This window comes from Triturus cristatus, chromosome 9 (assembly GCF_964204655.1).
Source record: "Triturus cristatus chromosome 9, aTriCri1.1, whole genome shotgun sequence".
Classification (NCBI taxonomy): domain Eukaryota; kingdom Metazoa; phylum Chordata; class Amphibia; order Caudata; family Salamandridae; genus Triturus; species Triturus cristatus.
Window position 1 is genome coordinate 74,822,376 of NC_140592.1, and position 17,348 is coordinate 74,839,723.

At 47.0% G+C, this 17,348-nt stretch overlaps 1 protein-coding gene across 6 annotated transcripts in view; it reads right to left on the reverse strand.

Moving 5' to 3' along the window:
- GRIP2 (glutamate receptor interacting protein 2) overlaps positions 1-17,348 on the reverse strand; it is a 687,757-nt gene that overhangs the window by 165,649 nt on the left and 504,760 nt on the right. For all 6 annotated transcript variants that reach the window (XR_014968484.1, XM_085624444.1, XM_085624443.1 and 3 more), the window contains exons 7-8: positions 14,828-14,973; positions 384-531 (exon numbers count right to left, since the gene is read on the reverse strand). Coding sequence is in view for 5 of the 6 variants with exons in the window: in XM_085624444.1 (XP_085480570.1) it covers positions 384-531; positions 14,828-14,973 (294 nt within the window). In the remaining variant the exon portion in view is untranslated. The remainder of the gene's footprint in view (positions 1-383; positions 532-14,827; positions 14,974-17,348) is intronic.

The following is a 17,348-nucleotide window of genomic DNA, read 5'->3' on the forward strand; positions in this document are numbered from 1 at the left end:
TATTCTTTAAACAGGTGAGTGTTTGACTCTTTTCTAAGTTGGAGCTGAGTTAATAGGGCCCGTATAGGCATGGGATGTCACGGGTCCTGGGTGTATAGTTAGAAAAGAACAACTGCATTATTATTTTTACACTTCTTAGCCGTCAGTCTGATGGTGGCCTGGCTGCAGGTGTGCCAAGAGCCACCATAGACAGTGACATTGCCCACAAAATAAGTGGGGATGCTGGTTTGTGTCTTTCCAGGCCTCCCTATGCTTGAGTCGAGATTAGTACAGCATCTACTACCTCTATTGGCATTCACCGCCGTTTCCAAGAGAGCCACCCCTGAACCCAGAGAAGTGCAGTGGCATACAATGAATAGAGTAGTTCCGGAGCAGGTCCTCACCTGTCAACCACACTGGCAGGCTTGACCTTGTCGATCATGATGACCTGCTTGTTCCGATGCATGCCCGTACTCAGTGAGACACCAAGCGTGGAGCCTGCCGGCTTTGAGATCTCCACCAGCAATGGACCGGATGCATTGGTAACCGTGTCTGAAAGAAAGAACAAAATAAGTCATCGACTAATGCAAGAGAAAACAAGAGTTCTCCACAGTCTAGGAGGTCGTTTCTGTTATGTTGTACAAAGGAAGGAAAATGCCCCTTCATTGGTGCACCAAACATGTACTAGCCATGTTGTATTTACATAGTAAGAGAAGGATTCAATAACTGATACTATTGAGTTTTCAATGTGAAATCTGTGTGCAAGATCATACAATTGCCTGGTTATTCATCTGAGACCTAGCTTCCTTTGTAGAAACAGAGGATCCACGTGGTACATCACAGGCTAGCTTCCACCCCCTGCATGTCACCAAGGTGGCCATTCTTGATATCGCGGATGACCTTAGGTTGACCTTGAACCTAAGAGAAGAGCTGCACAGATTCTCCTCAACCTCACTGCTGCATTTGACACAGAATCCCATCCCATTCTTATAAATGTTCTTAAATACTAGGTATTCGGGACAGAACCCTGGCCTTTCCAGTCATCTCCTAAAACTCTGGCCTGTGGGATGCCTAGGGGTTCCTCCCAGAGGACAGACTGCTTTAATATTTATCTCAAACCATTGGTGGTGCAGATGCACAGACTTGGGTTTTAATTCCCAACAAATGCTGTTCACAATCAAATCACCATTTCTTTGAATGGTGATTATAGGCCTCTCCAAGACAATTTGTGTCTGCTGCTCAGCCTTGTCATACTTCATAATGATCATTTCTCTAATGAATGTAGAGGACGGAGGTGCTCATTCGATGTCCCATCCTCCCTTTGGCAGCTTAGAATGGCATTTAACAAAATCCGATAAATATCATAGATTTCTGACAGCCCTCTTGCTTTTAGAGAGCTAATTAATATAGTTGCCACATCTTGTGGTTTTTCCATTAGGATGATGCAAAAATGATCCCCTTCTTCAGACTGACCGTCTCAAGCCCTCCTCCAAGCCATTATTTAGTGATGGACTACACCATCTCTTGGTGCCTTAGCCTTCCTGACCATCTGATGCAGAGGCTTCAATAATCCAAAATATGGCTGCCAGGTTTCTTGGGTTGCCCACTTGTTCTTCTACTTCGGGGCTCCTAAAAGCCGGGAGGCTAAAAACTACATTTAAATTCCTCAGTTGCAACCACAGAGATCCCCAAAGTTGGGCTTTACTTTAAGAAGCGTATCAGACCTGAATGTCCTGGTTGTATGAAAGAGCCATGTATGTCTAAAGCACGTGTGCCTCTACCACACAGCCACAACAATGAATGAGTCTTTACAACGCATTACTTTACCACGCATGCCTTTATAGCGCAATTCCGTGGTAAAGGGATGTGTGCTAAAGATCACACCCCAGCCTTGAGCCCTGAACACTACGCCGACCCCCCCCCCCCGAGCCTTAAACACAACTCGACCGCCCAAGCCATAAACACTACCCTGACTCTATCCCCGAGCCCTAAACACTACCCTGACCCACCCCCAACCCTAAACTCTACCCGACCCCCCCGAGCCCTAAACACTACCCGACACCCCAGAGCCCTAAAAACTATCCCTACCTCCAGAGCCCTACACACTACCCCCCCCCCCCCCCCCGAGCCCTACACACTACCCTAACTTCCCCTGAGCCCTAAACACTACCCCGACCACCCTGAGCCCTAAACATTACCCTGGCCCACCCTGAGCCCTAAACACTACCCGACTGGGCACGGCAGACAGGGCACCAGTGGACACGGCAGACCAGACGGCAGACAGGGCACGGCAGACAGGGCACCAGTGGGCACGGCAGGCAGGGCACCAGTGGACATGGCAGACATGGCACCAGTGGGCATGACAGACAGGGCATCTGTGGACACGGCCGACAGGGCATCTGTGGACACGGCCGACAGGGCACCCATGGACACGGCCGACAGGGCAAGACAAGTGGTGAAACGAGGCAAAGACTGCTAAGGGGGCGCAGTGATAGTGAAATTGGTGGCCAAAATGTGGTAACATGGCGAACTAATCAGGAAATGTGCTGAGCGAGCCATCACGACAAGTGTCATAGGCGACAGACGCTGGGTGGCGCCATTCCAAGGTTTCCATCTGACAGATGCATTTTATACCGTGGGTAGTATTTTCCATCATGCGCATCAGTCTCTCTGGTGCATACAAGCTCGCCATTGGAATTCCCAACCCCACGTTTTCCTGTTAAATAGGAAACTTTGATTAAGATTATAAGTGAAACCTTTTAATTAATCATTCACCCGCGCTCGCAAATCCACAGTTCTCCATATAATAAAGGCCCTTTTGCAACAGTTCCTGATGAATTTACTCTACAGTTATTTGAGCCACTAATCGAGCATTCTCTGCAAGTCTCGCGAGAGAACATGTCACACCTGTTGTTCTTCAGATTACTGACAGTTTACAGTTGAAATAAAGAGGCGCGCCTCTCCCAGGGGGAGGGAGTTTATTATTAGCACCAGCAGCGCGTTCCTTAAATACCAGCCGCTTCCAAAGTGAAACGCTTCTCAATCACCAGCTAAAAATACCCCCAGGAAAGGCCCACGTTGGTACATTCCTGCCAAGCGCTGCACGCTGGCACAGAGCATGTACAATACAGATTATTTTCAAGTGGCAAATATAAATGGCAGGCTCTTCACTCCCACACGGTCTGAGCAATGAATATCGAATGAGACCTTCTGCACAGAAGAGAAACGCAAACCATTCATATAAATAATTGAAAATATCTTTAACGAAGGATGTTGAGATAGTAAACGGGCATCTGTGTAGGGGAAACCATTACAGCATTGGAGAGACAAGTAAAGAACTCAACTGGCCTGACCGTGTGGTCTTTTGTATTATGGCCCATCTCTCCTGGCCACCAATGGGGTAGACCTGTTCTATACACATTTCCAGGGGGCAGGGCCTTCCTTTCTTGCGGGGTTGCATCTCTGTCGTCACGAAAGACATACGTTCACTGTCCAATAAGGACCGGGTTTCAATGGCCTGTAACATTTGCTCTAATATTGTGGGGGTCGTGGGTGTGCACTCTGATGCGACATCTCTCCTTCAATAGCAAGTGATCTTTCTCTTGACAGCACTCTGATGATTTAATTTAACCTTTAGTATAGGCAAGAGCTCATTTCACCATAAAAAGATGTTTTTAGGTCTCCGCTAGAGACAATTTTAGCTGTCTGTAGGCAGTTCAATTACTTCCAATGCATAACATACTTCGAGTGGGCTTTGGGTCAGCCTCTTGATCATGACTGGATGGCTTGGTTGTCTATCTGAGCTGTCAGCTTCTGATTCGATGGCTTTTCTCCCTATTCTTGTGTGTAGAGCCCAGGAGCATTTCGCTCTGTTTTGATTGGCTACTCATTCCACAACATGCTCTAGAGGACTCTATGGAAGTGCATGAGATTCCTTACTCCCCATTGGTTTCCTCTTAATTCCCCCCTCAACCTACACTCATGCTCGGTTCCCCAATGCACTGATCTTCCCTACCCCAATCTCCATCCAGCCTCCTATCCCACAAGCATTCATTAATGTTGTTCTTTTGAGGGCCTAGCAGGTGCAACGTTAGAGTGCACTTTATTCTATATTTTAGTTTGCTCTGACATATTTGAAGGGTAAATCCAAAATTGATGCAACAAGTTATGATGCATGTGTCACGAAGTGCAAGTGCGCATCATTGGCTTTCTTGGAGCAGGTTTTCTTTAACTGTATACCCTTTTTAAGATGAAGGGGCACGAGGCCATGGCTCTTGGGGCATCATTCGCATGCTACTGCTAACAAGCACTGGCAAAGCAATACCTCTGAATTTAAAAACCAAGGCCTAAAGGCTTTGCCAACTTATGTTTTTCATTGTCAGCAATATAGGTCAGTGCCTACCAATGACATTAGTGTGTCCTATGGCATCAATAGCTTTTGTACATTTTATCTGACTTTTGTACTAGGGTGAAAAGAGATCAATCCTATCCCTGAAGAAAGAGCAGGGTTGGAAACTGCACCGCTCCTGCACATTATTCCATCATGAGACATGAGCATCCCTCCAGAGCATGGGTCATCCCAAGGCAACAGGGCTTGTGGCAGAAGGGTGGGATGGGACGAGAGTAATGGAGGATCCAGTTCCAGATAACTTAAGTCCGCTTTAGACTGGATCACACCCATCAATGTGCACCAAAAGAGCTTTTCATGGTTGATTGCCCCAGAAAAAACAAAGTCAGGGCACCATCTCCAATACCCTGTTCCCCGCTCCCCCGAACCAGTCATCGGTAATTGCCTTTGCATGCGTTATCATGGACTGCTTCACAGGGCATGACTGGGAACCCAAAGCAGCCCCAGCAATTTAGTCCAACCAGCCACCCAGGGATTGGTGGGGGGTGCAAGTGTGAATCACAGCTGCCTTTCCCACTGTGGGCCGATATTGCAGCACCGCTGCTAACAGGCCCCCAGTCACAAAACCGGCCACCACCTATGCAAAACAGGCCCCCAGTCACAAAACCGGCCCCCACCGCAGCAAAACCGAATCCCACCCTTCCAGCCTCCAGGGAAATGTCCGATGCTCGGTACGGCCAGTCTGGCCGTCCTGCTTCATGTTGATAGACGAGAATGATTGCGCCTTGAGACTCCAAGAACTGGCTCTCATATGGATGCCATTTTGAATAGATCACTTCTCATCAGGCGCCAGCTAAAAACAGCTTGTCTCACCTTCCTTCGCTGTCCCAGATTTTCTGTCTTTGCCTGCCTCTTCCAGTCATTCTCATCGTTGTATTTAGCGGTCTCTCCAATTCTGCCAGGGCTGGCCTCACTCGTTTCCCCGTCTGTCTCAGTCTTTATCATCGGTCTTTCCGTCGGTCAATCCTCTTCTGTAATGATGTTAGCTAACATTACCAGGCCTCAGCCTGCTGCACTGAAAACCACTCACATTTATTGAAGAAAAGTCGGTTCTCTTTATGTGAAGGAGCTTTCCATATGCATTTATCTTTCTCCATTTCAAAACATCAAAATATTGGACTCAGCCATGGTCCCTCTGCAATCAAGTTGTACAAGATGTGCTCCTGCCTATGAAGGAAGGCAGGCTGCTCTGTTACAAGTTTTTCAGGCTGCTCAGCAAAGCTCCCTTTTAGTTACACGAGCTATTGTATTCCTGTATTTCACAAATATGAATTCATATCCTTCATTTTATATGTGCTGCTTCAATCAATAGGATGCATTTGGAAGTAGGAGCTTCTGGAGGTTCCTTGCTAGCTAATAGATCGATTCTAATAATTGAAACATTTCTGTTCCACCCCTTCCACGTAATATGTTATGAAGTGTGAAGTGTGTGTGCCTTCTGTTTCTGAAACAATAAAAACCAACCTGCTATTTGGGTTTGAGAGACTTTTTGCCAGCAGACTTTTTGCTTCAAGACCTTTACTGATATTTTTTTTTTTTGTCAGAGACCTTTGCTTTGAGCATTATTGCTCTGCACTCCGAGCTCTTTGAAAGACAGACCTCGCATCAGTCTGCTTGCTAATTTTCTTTATTTACTAACTATTGTTCCTTTCTGTAATGAAACTATATTTTGATTAAATCTACAAGGTGGATAACTAAGATTTTGTTGAGAGACGTTTTATTGAGAGCCTTGGATTAAGTCCAAGATAGTCTCAGATAGCCCTGTTCCTCCCTAATGGCTCTTGATTTATGAATTAGAGTGTGTCTCTTTGCACCAGTGTCTCAGTGCTGTCTTTCTGTGTGTGTATATTAGTGTGCCAGTGTCTTGGTACCACCTGCCTGACTTTGCTGTGCTCTGTCTATGCCTGTCTCTCTATATATCCATCTATACCCGTCTCCCTGTCTGTACCTGTGTTTGTTTCTCACTCTGCATCCTTGCCTCTATTCAGCCCAACTCCAAAAAGGATCAAACCATCAACTAACCTCTCTTTCTTATCGCAATTGGCCATCTGATTAACCCAATCACAGGAACATGAAGCTTTCATATAATAACCAAGCAAACACGTTCAGTGACATTCAGCCTGTTCCACACACCTCCATCAGGCATTACCTAACATCTTATTACAATTAACGAGTCAATTATCAAATGTATTTGTGAACTGGTGTAAAACAAGGTCAACATAATTGAAGACTGTGGAAATAAAACTTAAATTGAGTTACATCAGAAAAATGAACTTACACTTCACAAATTAGAGTTTTCAAAGCAAAGTACCGCCCAAAATAATATTTTCATATATACCATGTATGCGCATGTGCAAATGTAGATGCTTAAATCCCACAGCAGTGTCCAATGCTGCACGAAGACCAGACACTAATTATGTAAATATAAGCAAATCTGGTGCGGTTTCTTTAAGAGCCGTGAACATAAAAGAGGGCTTACATGGTAACAAGCCCTAGTAATGGTAGGTTTTCAACTGCATAGAGTGGTAGGTCAAGTAAAAGGGGTCCTCCCTACAGAGAAGGACAAAACATCCATTTCGAACTTAACAGTTGTCTAGATCCACAAACATACGACTTTCAACACACTATTTTTTTCTCCTCTTCCCCGGTTTCATGGAGGGGTCCGTTACTTAACTTTTTTGATATGTTCTCATTCGTTATTCTAATAGTTCACCACTTTTTTGTCACAGGAAATATATTTCGTTGATGACACCATCCAGTTCATTCCTGAACATAACTCAGTCCAAATTAAACGTTTGGTTGTTTCAGTTTTAGTTTATTCCCTATGTTGTACCCATAGTTCAGGTATTCGATCATGCTACCAACAATTTGGAAAGCAAATCTTTGAATTCAAATGGAAACACGGGTCGAACCACTTTGGACTTTATTCTGTAGCCTTCTATTCAGTCCTCAGTTTTACCATGCAGCGCTAGAAGCACTCAAATTCGATAATTGCTGAGTCACAATCAGCCCTGCTGAAATCCTCAATTTAGCAAACTTACTGAAAGTTAAAAGGACAGGTTCTAAACTGTAATTGTGATGTAAATTAGCATCTATGCAGTAACATTACCAGAACAGCTAATTTGCCTTCGCTATGAACAATAGCTTAATTAGGTGCTTTTAAAATCAAGTTCACGAAAATTAATAGCAGGTTTTGCCTAGAACAGTCAACCCTTTCCTGCCAAACAATGTCGTTTTTCACTTCACCCAGTTCAATAAATGACTGGGAAAGGACTGGGCAAATGGTGCCACCCCTGCCTGAACCAAAAATGAACGTTGCTCCTTTCCAACACACAATTATCATTTTTGTTTTGCAGCTTCCTTTTTCTTTTAATGAACACAGGATTGTGTGCTGCTGTACTGCTAGTCATTGGATCCAGCCAGGCTGTTCATTCTGGGCGTATTTCTCAACAAGCAGAATCCTCAGATTAAAAACAATCTATAGTGACGACAATCAATCTATATTGACGATAACGTGTCCAAGTAAAAGTTACCATGTATACATATTAATCACAAGACGAGCGGTAAGGGCTATATTTGACCCCAAGGTGGCCTCAAACAAAAAGCGTCTTATCCTCCGACATACTATAGTTTAATTTAGAAGGACTGGTTGTGGAGGTCAAGCGTTTTCAACTGAAAAGAATTCAAAATTATTCTATAGGTATAAAATCTAAAGGGATGATTATTCAAAACGTTTCGCCCATAATTAATTACAGTTTGTCTCTTCTTCAGGGCCACCAATTTCATCTTGACTAATAAGTCAATTGTTTGAACATTGTTTTGAGGAACAGTATATCGTAACATCAAAACCTATTACAAACATGAAAAACTCATTCAGGGTGCCTTGTCAAAGGACAGTATATCTCAGTATAGTTTAGTCATTGAATTATAATTTACAGACCGTGTGATATCTACACCTTCAACCTACCCACCTGCTCAACATTTCAACATTCAAATTCTCCAGTTCCATCAGTCTGGTCAAGCGGAATGTGTCAGAAGTACAAAGGTTGGAGGGACTAAATGACCGCATTAAATGCCCATCTGGGATGCTCTGTAGCAGATATTGACATAGGAATTGGTTTTTTTTTCTATTATTAACATTCTCCATGGGCCATCCTCTCAGGAGGAGGCTAACTTTCACAAAATCAACCTGGATTACTGATTTTTTTAATGAAGAATATTGTGGACATGCAGTTTTCTCAGGATAGCTCTTCTTCAGGTGCTTTTCTTTTTAGGCAATTATTGGTGAAGCTAAAGACATGAGGCAGATTGAAAAAATGTAGTGGAAAGGTAAAACAATTCGAACGAATGAGAAGCATTAGAAAAATGCACGAGCAAAGTAATGACATGAGAATACAGAAATAACTGTTACAAAATTAAACTGAGGCAAGGATATGAATACATCTATCAATCAATCAATCAATCAATCAATCATGGAATTTGTAGGGTCCGCTACTGCTCGAACAGCCAGGTCTTGAGTGGTTTCCTGAAGGCGAAATGGTCCTGGGTCAGCCGGAGGTGGGTGGGGAGGGAGTTCCATGTCTTGGCTGTGAGACAGGAGAAGGATCTTCCTCCGGCGGTGGCTTTGCGAATTCGTGGGATGGTGGCGAGGGCGAGGCTGGCGGAGCGGAGCTGGCGGGTTGGTGTGTAGAATGCGAATCGGTTGTTGAGGTACCTGGGGCCCGCGTTGTGGAGAGCCTTGTGTGCATGGGTGAGGAGTCGGAATGTGATTCTTTTGCTGACGGGGAGCCAGTGCAGATCTTTCAGATGGGCAGAGATGTGGCTGTTGCGGGGGATGTCCAGGATGAGTCTTGCCGAGGCGTTCTGTATGCGCTGTAGTCTTTTCTGGAGCTTGGCTGTGGTTCCGGCGTAGAGGGTGTTTCCGTAGTCCAGGTGGCTGGTGACAAGGGCCTGGGTGACCGTCTTCCTGGTTGCGGTGGGGATCCATCGGTAGATTTTTCGGAGCATGCGCAGGGTGTTGAAGCAGGATGCTGAGACGGCGTTGACTTGCTTGGTCATCGTGAGGGAGGAGTCCAGGATGAAGCCCAGGTTGCGTGCGTGGTCTGTGGGTTTGGAGGCGGTGCCCAGGGCGGGTGGCCACCAGGAGTCGTCCCAGGCAGAGGGGGATGGTCCCAGGATGAGGACTTCCGTTTTGTCTGAGTTCAGTTTCAGACGGCTGAGCTTCATCCATTCCGCGACGTCTCTCATCCCTTCCTGGAGGCTGGTTCTGGCGGTATTTGGGTCGTTGGTGAGGGAGAGGATCAGCTGTGTGTCGTCGGCGTAGGAGATGATGTTGAGGTTGTGTTTGCGTGCGATGGTTGCGAGGGGGCTCATGTAGATGTTGAAGAGGGTGGGGCTGAGCGAGGATCCTTGTGGGACGCCGCAGATGACTTCGGTAGCCGCAGACCGGAACGGGGGGAGGCGGACTCTCTGGGTTCTTCCGGCGAGGAACGAGATGATCCACTCCAGGGCCCCGCCTTGGATTCCGGTGACGCGGAGGCGTTGTATCAGGGTGTGGTGGCATACCGTGTCGAAGGCTGCTGAGAGATCCAGGAGCATGAGGGCGGTGGTTTCCCCGTTGTCGAGCGTTGACCTGATGTCGTCGGTAGCTGCGATGAGGGCGGTCTCGGTGCTGTGGTTTGCTCGGAAACCAGACTGTGACGGGCGAGGGATCCGTTTGTCTCGAGGAAGGCGGAGAATTGTTTGTTGACAGTCTTCTCAATGACTTTGGCAGGAAAAGGGAGGAGCGAGATGGGTCAGAAGTTCTTGAGGTCCGTGGGGTCCGCGGTGGGTTTTTTCAGGAAAGCGCTGATCTTGGCGTGTTTCCAGCTCTCCGGGAAAGTGGCGGATGTGAAGGAGCTGTTGATGACGTCCCGGAGTTGGGGTGCGATGATGGAGTCCGCTTTGTTGAAGATGTGGTGTGGGCATGGGTCTGTCGGGGAGCCGGAGTGGATGGTGCTCATTGTGCGGGCGGCGTCTTCGGTGCTGACCGGGGTCCAGGCGCAGAGGGTGGCGGTTGGGTGCGTGGGTTCGGTGGTTGTTTGTGTGGTCTGAGTGCCGAAGCTGTCGTGTATATCGGCGATCTTGAGGTGGAAGAACGAGGCGAGTGAGTCGCAGAGGTCTTGCGAGGGTGTAATGTCGTTGTTGCAGGCGCTGGGGTTGGAGAGCTCTTTGACGATGCTGAAGAGTTCCTTGCTGTTGTGGGTGTTGTTGTCCAGACGTTGTTTGTATGTATTTCTCTTGGTGGTGCGGATCAGTTGGTGGTACTTGCGGGTGGCGTTCTTGAGGGCTGTCATGTTCTCTGTTGTCTGATCCTGGCGCCAGGTTGTCTCCAGGGAGCAGCAGGTTTTCTTCGAGTTTATGAGGTCGTCGGTGAACCACGGGGCTTTCTTGCTGTGGGGTCTGCTGGGTGATTTCTTCAGTGGTGCGAGTTCGTCGACGCAGTTGGCGAGCCATTGTGCGAGGTTGCGGGCTGCTTCGTTGGGGTCCGTCGTGATGGTGGGAGGGTTCAGGCTGAGGGAGGCAGTGAGCTGGTCGGCGGTGATCTTGCTCCAGCTTCTGCGGGGGGCCTGTTGCGGGTGGTGGTGGGTCGTGGTTTTCCTGAAGGAGAAGTGGACGCAGCTGTGGTCTGTCCAGTGGAGTCCGGTGGAGTGGCTGAAGGAGATGTACTTGCTGGAAGAGAAGACTGGGTCAAGCGTGTGGCCGGCGTAGTGGGTGGGGGTGTTCACCAGTTGCTTGAGTCTGAGGTTGGCGAGGTTGTCCAGCAGGGTGGTGGTGTTGCTGTCATTGATGTTCTCCAGGTGGAAGTTGAGGTCTCCTAGGAGGATGTAGTCTGGGGAGGTGAGGGCGTGTGGGCTAATGAAGTCTGCGATGGCTTCGCTGAATTGAGTGCGTGGTCCCGGGGGTCTGTAGATTAGGGTGCCTCTAAGGGTGGTTCTGGGGTCGGTGTGTATCTGGAAGTGCAGGTGTTCGGCGGCTGTGATGGTGTCTTTCGAAGTTGGTCGTGATGCGGATTGTGTTTCTGTGGACGATGGCGATGCCTCCTCCGGTTTGGTTGGTGCGGTCCCTCCGGGTGATCTTGTAGCCGTCCGGGAGGGCTATGGCGATGTCGGGGGCTGAGGAGGCATTCATCCAGGTCTCTGTGAGGAAGGCGACGTCGGGTGCTGTAATGTCTAGGAGGTTCCAGAGTTCGACTGCGTGTCGGTGGACGGAGCGGGTGTTGAGCAGGATGCACTTGAGGCGATTCTTGCTGGTGGTAGGCTTTGCGGGTGCCGGCCCGGGACGGCTGCAGGTGAATTTGCACTCTTGGCAGGTGAAGGGTCCGTGGGTGCATTTCGGGGTGGCCAGGTGGCAGGCGGGGTTCCGGCCGGTGTTGAGTGCGCGGAGGGTGGCGTCGTCGTAGGTTCGTCGGGTGCGTTGGCTTCGTCGAGGTTCAGGGTTCCTGGCACTGGGCGCGGTCCAGGCGCAGACGGGCTTGCCTATGGCGCGCCAGCGGCGCTGCCGTGCCGCGGTCGCCATAAGAGGGGAGGAGGGGTCAGCTGGGAGGCAGGAGGGTATGAGCCAATGGGAGCAGGGGGGAGGGCCGCACGGGAGGCAGCGGTGGGAAAGATGGAAGCGAGAAAAACAGCAGTCACTCAGTCAAACACCAAAAGTCACTCGTTCATACAGGGTACAAAATGAAAGGGGGGCGGGCAGGCACACTCACGCAGTCAAAATGGGGTTACAGAACGAGAAGGGGGTGGGCAGGCACACACGGGGCACAGAACCCGGTCAGCGAGCGCGCAATCGGGAGACGCGATGAACTGGCGGGACACAGCAATCAGGCAGGCGGAGCTGCAGCGGTGGAGAAGTGACCTACCCAAGGGTCAATGGTCACTGTCTCTGCCGCGCAGCAGTTGCCATAAGAGGGGAGGAGGGGTCAGCTGGGAGGCGGGAGGGTATGAGCCAATGGGAGTAGGGGGGCGGGGCCGCACGGGAGGCAGCGGCGGGAAAGACGGGAGCGAGAAAAAAAGCAGTCACTCAGTCAAACACCAAAAGTCACTTGTTCATACAAGGTACAAAATGAAAGGGGGGCGGGCAGGCACACTCACGCAGTCAAAATGGGGTTACAGAACGAGAAGGGGGGGCGGGCAGGCACACACGGGGCACAGAGCCCGGTCGGCGAGCGCGCAATCGGGAGACGCGCTGAACTGGCGGGACACAGCAATCAGGCAGGCGGAGCTGCAGCGGTGGAGAAGTGACCTACCTTACATCTAGGCAGGTAAAAAAAAGTATGAGGAAAAGTGGCAGGAATAAAAAATAAGTGTGAGTTTGCTTAGGTAGACAATCTTTTAAGATATGAAGCCAGCAAAGCAGTGCAAGAAGGAGATGCTACTGTTGGCACAGCCTTCAAATTACTACAAGTTGTACACTGAAAGCTGTTCAGTTTGATCATGGCACCCCTTTCTGTGTTGAGTTTCTGATCTTACATCCGCAGCTGATGAAGCCATGACAGTATGAGTGAAAATCTCTACATTTTGGAATTAATTTGCCATGAGTTGCTTTTGAATCCATAGATGGAAGGACAAACCTTAAGGCTCAGATTCCTTTGGTCATGGTGGTCTTCATCTTCTCATTATTAAAAATATTTACAATACTAAATGCTATTCATCTCCAGTGCAGAGATTCTTGGATATCTACAGCAGTTTATATTTGACCTTATGGTGATACCATTACCCTGGCAACACAACCATTCTGATCCCCTTTGTTGGATTTTGGAGCCCTCTTCAAGTCATTTCTGATTGCTCCTTAAGGCTGTACCTACAGTAACCCTACTTTTTCCTGATGAACTAACCACATTTGGATCAGCAGGAAATATTATTCCTGCGGACAGTAATTCCCAAAGAGAACTGGTGAACTGCTCAGCCGTGTGCATCTCTTTATGTGGAGCTAACTGGCTCCCTCATTCGGTCTTCCATCATTGTGGAAGAATGGAGATGGGCACAGCCAACAGAAGTAGACAAACCGGGATGAAGCAGGCTCTCTGTACTCGCAATGGAAATGTACAGCCACCCTAACTGCATGCCCCAGTCTTGTAGGTAATTAGTGCCTTTCAGGGGAAACTTTTCCACAAGACAGGCCAGTAGGAACACCCCTCAGAAGGGAGCAGGTAAAAAGCTATGTCGATTCACAGCAATTGCACCAGTCACGAGAGAGCAGTAGCCACTACTTAGCAGAGAGATGCCCCTGCAACCTCTGAGCTAGCCTCTCAGGTCTCCGGATACATTAAAAGGAGAACTGATTTTGGATTTTGACTATTGCTCGCTGACGGAAGAATAACAATGTCCCCAAAATAAATGACAGGTCAGAGAAGCACGGCTGGCTAAAGCCATGCAGGAGATGATCTGTACCAACTTCAGAGTTGCATATGTGTAAATAACTTAGATCACTTGTGCCAGCGTGGAGACAGATCCACTTAAAATGGTCATTAGTCCTTCAGTGTAAACACAATCCCCTGTTGCTGCTAGAGTAGCTGTAGGTTAGGGACTAACTATGTCCTCGATCCAAGGCATCCATAAACTGAGGAACAAGGAGTAGGAGCCCCATCTAATCTGTTCAACATCACCCTCAGCATGTTAGCCATTTAATGATCACCAGTCCTGTTTTGTCTGCAATTACCTTGGCTGGGATCAGATGAATGTGAGATCTTGTTGGCTCCCCTTCATGTTGAGTTATTACTGCAGAGATGATATGGACTAGGAATGCGCTATGAAACCGGTCCACCAGCGGCTCAGGTCAGCCTAATACTGGTCTGTCCAGTGCTTGGGTTGGGAGAGTCTTGCCCCGCTCATAGCAGAGACCTTGTCATGCTAGGAGCTCCATCAGCCCCATCTCGACTTGTCACCAACCATTCCCTTTGACGAATAGAGCTGGAGGCCTGCACTTTTTATTATGCTTGGCAGCTCACCACATTTTCTGAAAAACTCCCACTACTAAAACATGCTCAGGCACTTCAACAAAGGCTACTTAGGCAACCAATATCTTTTAGGAACCATCAATCACATCATACCCAGCTCTTGCTCATGTTGCAGACACATCCCCTATCACTCCATACTTCTCCAAAAGTGGGGACATTGCTCACTCTACACATAGCAAAGCTGGCAGACAGATCCACACACATTCTTCTGTCAGCAAGCTGTCCATACAGCTTTTTAAACATGTAACATGAATCTTTCAAATGCTCCAGTTTTTCCAGGTGACATTATAATTTCACACATGCTAATCAAATGTACGACAGGATTATCCATTGCACTATCAAGGGCGTTTCATCTGCTCGGTAAAAGTCTTATACACATTTAATGCATGCATAAAGAAATACTACACATTACTGAGAAACAATTCATGTAGATTAATTTTTCTTACCCATAAGTGTGACGTCATACTCTATCTGGAACAGCCCTTCCTGACAGCACTGCCGGAGGATGTTCAAAGCATCAGAGTGAGTTACGTTGTGAAGAGGGATGCCATCCACACTTAAGATCCGGTCCCCAACTTTCAGAGTCCCCTCCCTGTAGGAAGGAATGGCACAGAACAATCTTATCTCTAGGTCTACCCCGTTCAATACAACTTCAAGAATAAAGATATTTTAAGATTAATTTTTATAGTACAAAATTATCGATATATATATATATATATTAAGAGACAGTTGTACTGTTGCTGCAGAGCACCATCAAGCCAATGAAGCAAGGAAGCTGACCAGCTACACTCCTACTCTCCTACCCACATTAGTTCACCCAAAAAGCAGTGGCATCTCATTTCACCAGAATAACACCAAACAAATGTGAATTTAGACAACTGTGTGGCAGTGATGCACAGACTCTGAAATTGCTTCAACTCCATTTCCCATTGGCCATTCACAATTTTCCCATTTATCATGCGATTGTCCTTAGAAACACTAACAACCAGAATAGTATTAGCAAACCCTGGCTAGGAGGCCACTCTTAACCTCTGTTGCATGAGGCAATCCTGGATATCTAAACCGGGCAAGGCGTCGCCATAATTTTCAAAGAATCATTATAAGGAAATAGCCTTCCCTTCATGACATTGTCATGAAAGATTCTGAATCACTTCTTCTGATGCTTACAGTCACCAATTTTCTCATTTTTGCTAACTGCCAGACCTTCGCTGAACACAGAGTTCCCTTTTAGACAGCATATTTAAATATCTAAACCATCTTGACTTTTGTATCTGGATTGGCCAACTTTCTACTCTACAGTCAAGAACTATTATACCAAAGCTGGAGGCTCTTAACTTTACTCATCTTATTACTGGACCCAACACAGACCACAACGCCTTGGATGAAGTCTTCATCCTGAATTGTGTGATCATGCTAAAAGGTACTTGCATATCACCAAGAGAGATCCCATCTCATCTTTTTCACTCACAAGCTCCTGGCAAAGAGAAATGCAACAAAAAGAGTGCCCCGAGTCAACTACTGTGGAGACGACTCAACGTCTATTCACTTAACTTGTCTCTCAGAGATACTGACTTCCAAACAAATAACAGAAGTGGCTCAGCTCTCCAAAACATTCGATGCTCCTTCATCTCAAGACATCCATGTTCCCAAACTGATACATAAAATCCCTTAATGCAACGAAGAAACAAAGAAGATGAAAGCAGAAATCATTGCACTTTAACGCTAATGGAATAAATTCAGGAATGAATGCAAAAAAACAGATCTCCAATAACGATGTGATCAGCAAATCTTCCAAAATATTTAATCAGATCTCTAACACCAAATACTCTTCCAAGGCTTCTCACTAAATTCTGCAACCTGGAGTGCACTATCCCAATAATCTAACCATCACAAACTTTTTGTAACTCCAAAAAAATGATGCTTAAACACTTACCAGGAACAAGATGCCTGAAATGCAGGCCAGTACAACAAATATTAACAAGCATTGGCATAGCCAATAGGTCTCGCCTTTGGGACCTTATAAGTGTTTAGCCATGCAACAGTTGCATAACTAAATACTTATAAGGTCCCAAAAGCGAGACCTATTGGCTATGCCTAGCGGCTGTGCGGCTGCGAAAGTGAAAGTAATCGCGGTCAAGCGCGGCGTGCGCGCCCGCGCACATGCACTGTAGCTCTAGGCTGGCCTGGTAGCACTTTTTGGAGCCCTCTCAATAGTCTCACCAGACCAGCGCATGCGCTGGGTCAGGCGAGACCTAAAAAGGACTACACCAACTGACAAGAACTGGTGCCTTTAGTCACCTTATGGCTTCCACATTCTATTATTGGGTATCTGTTAGTGGACCAACAGCCTCCAGATCAGGCCCCTGCTCATTACTATCAAGTCAATCAATCAATCAATCAATATGAACTTTATTCGGATAAAAACAACGTATCCATAAAAGTACAGCATAAAATAATATACAAAAATGCTAAAAAAGCCAGAATATACACAGATTTTAAAAAGGTCCATTAATCAGGGTGCATAGAGTTACGTATACGCATCACTGTTTTCAAAAATGATCCAACTCTTAAGCATAGTTCATCATCAGTAATAGCTAGTACCTTTTCATAGGCCACTTTATAATCCATAATGTGGCGAGACTTAAAATATGGGATCAGGAATTTTTTCGTAGGGGCTGAGTAGTAACTACAAAAGAACAGGAAATGAAGCATTGACTGCCCATGGGTATTATTACATGGACACGGTAATGAGTTAAGGTTATGTGTGAAACCAATGGGGAATGACAGCAAGTATTTCATGGTGTCTGTCCTTAACCTAAAGAACAGGCCTCTTTCCCAACAAGTGATTGGTTTAAGAAGATATATAGGCATAGCAGGGGATGCATCTATCAGCATGTATCTAGCAACTGAGGTTTTATTACACTCAGTTGATGCTCGTGCTACTTTATAGGAATCATACAAAGTTTT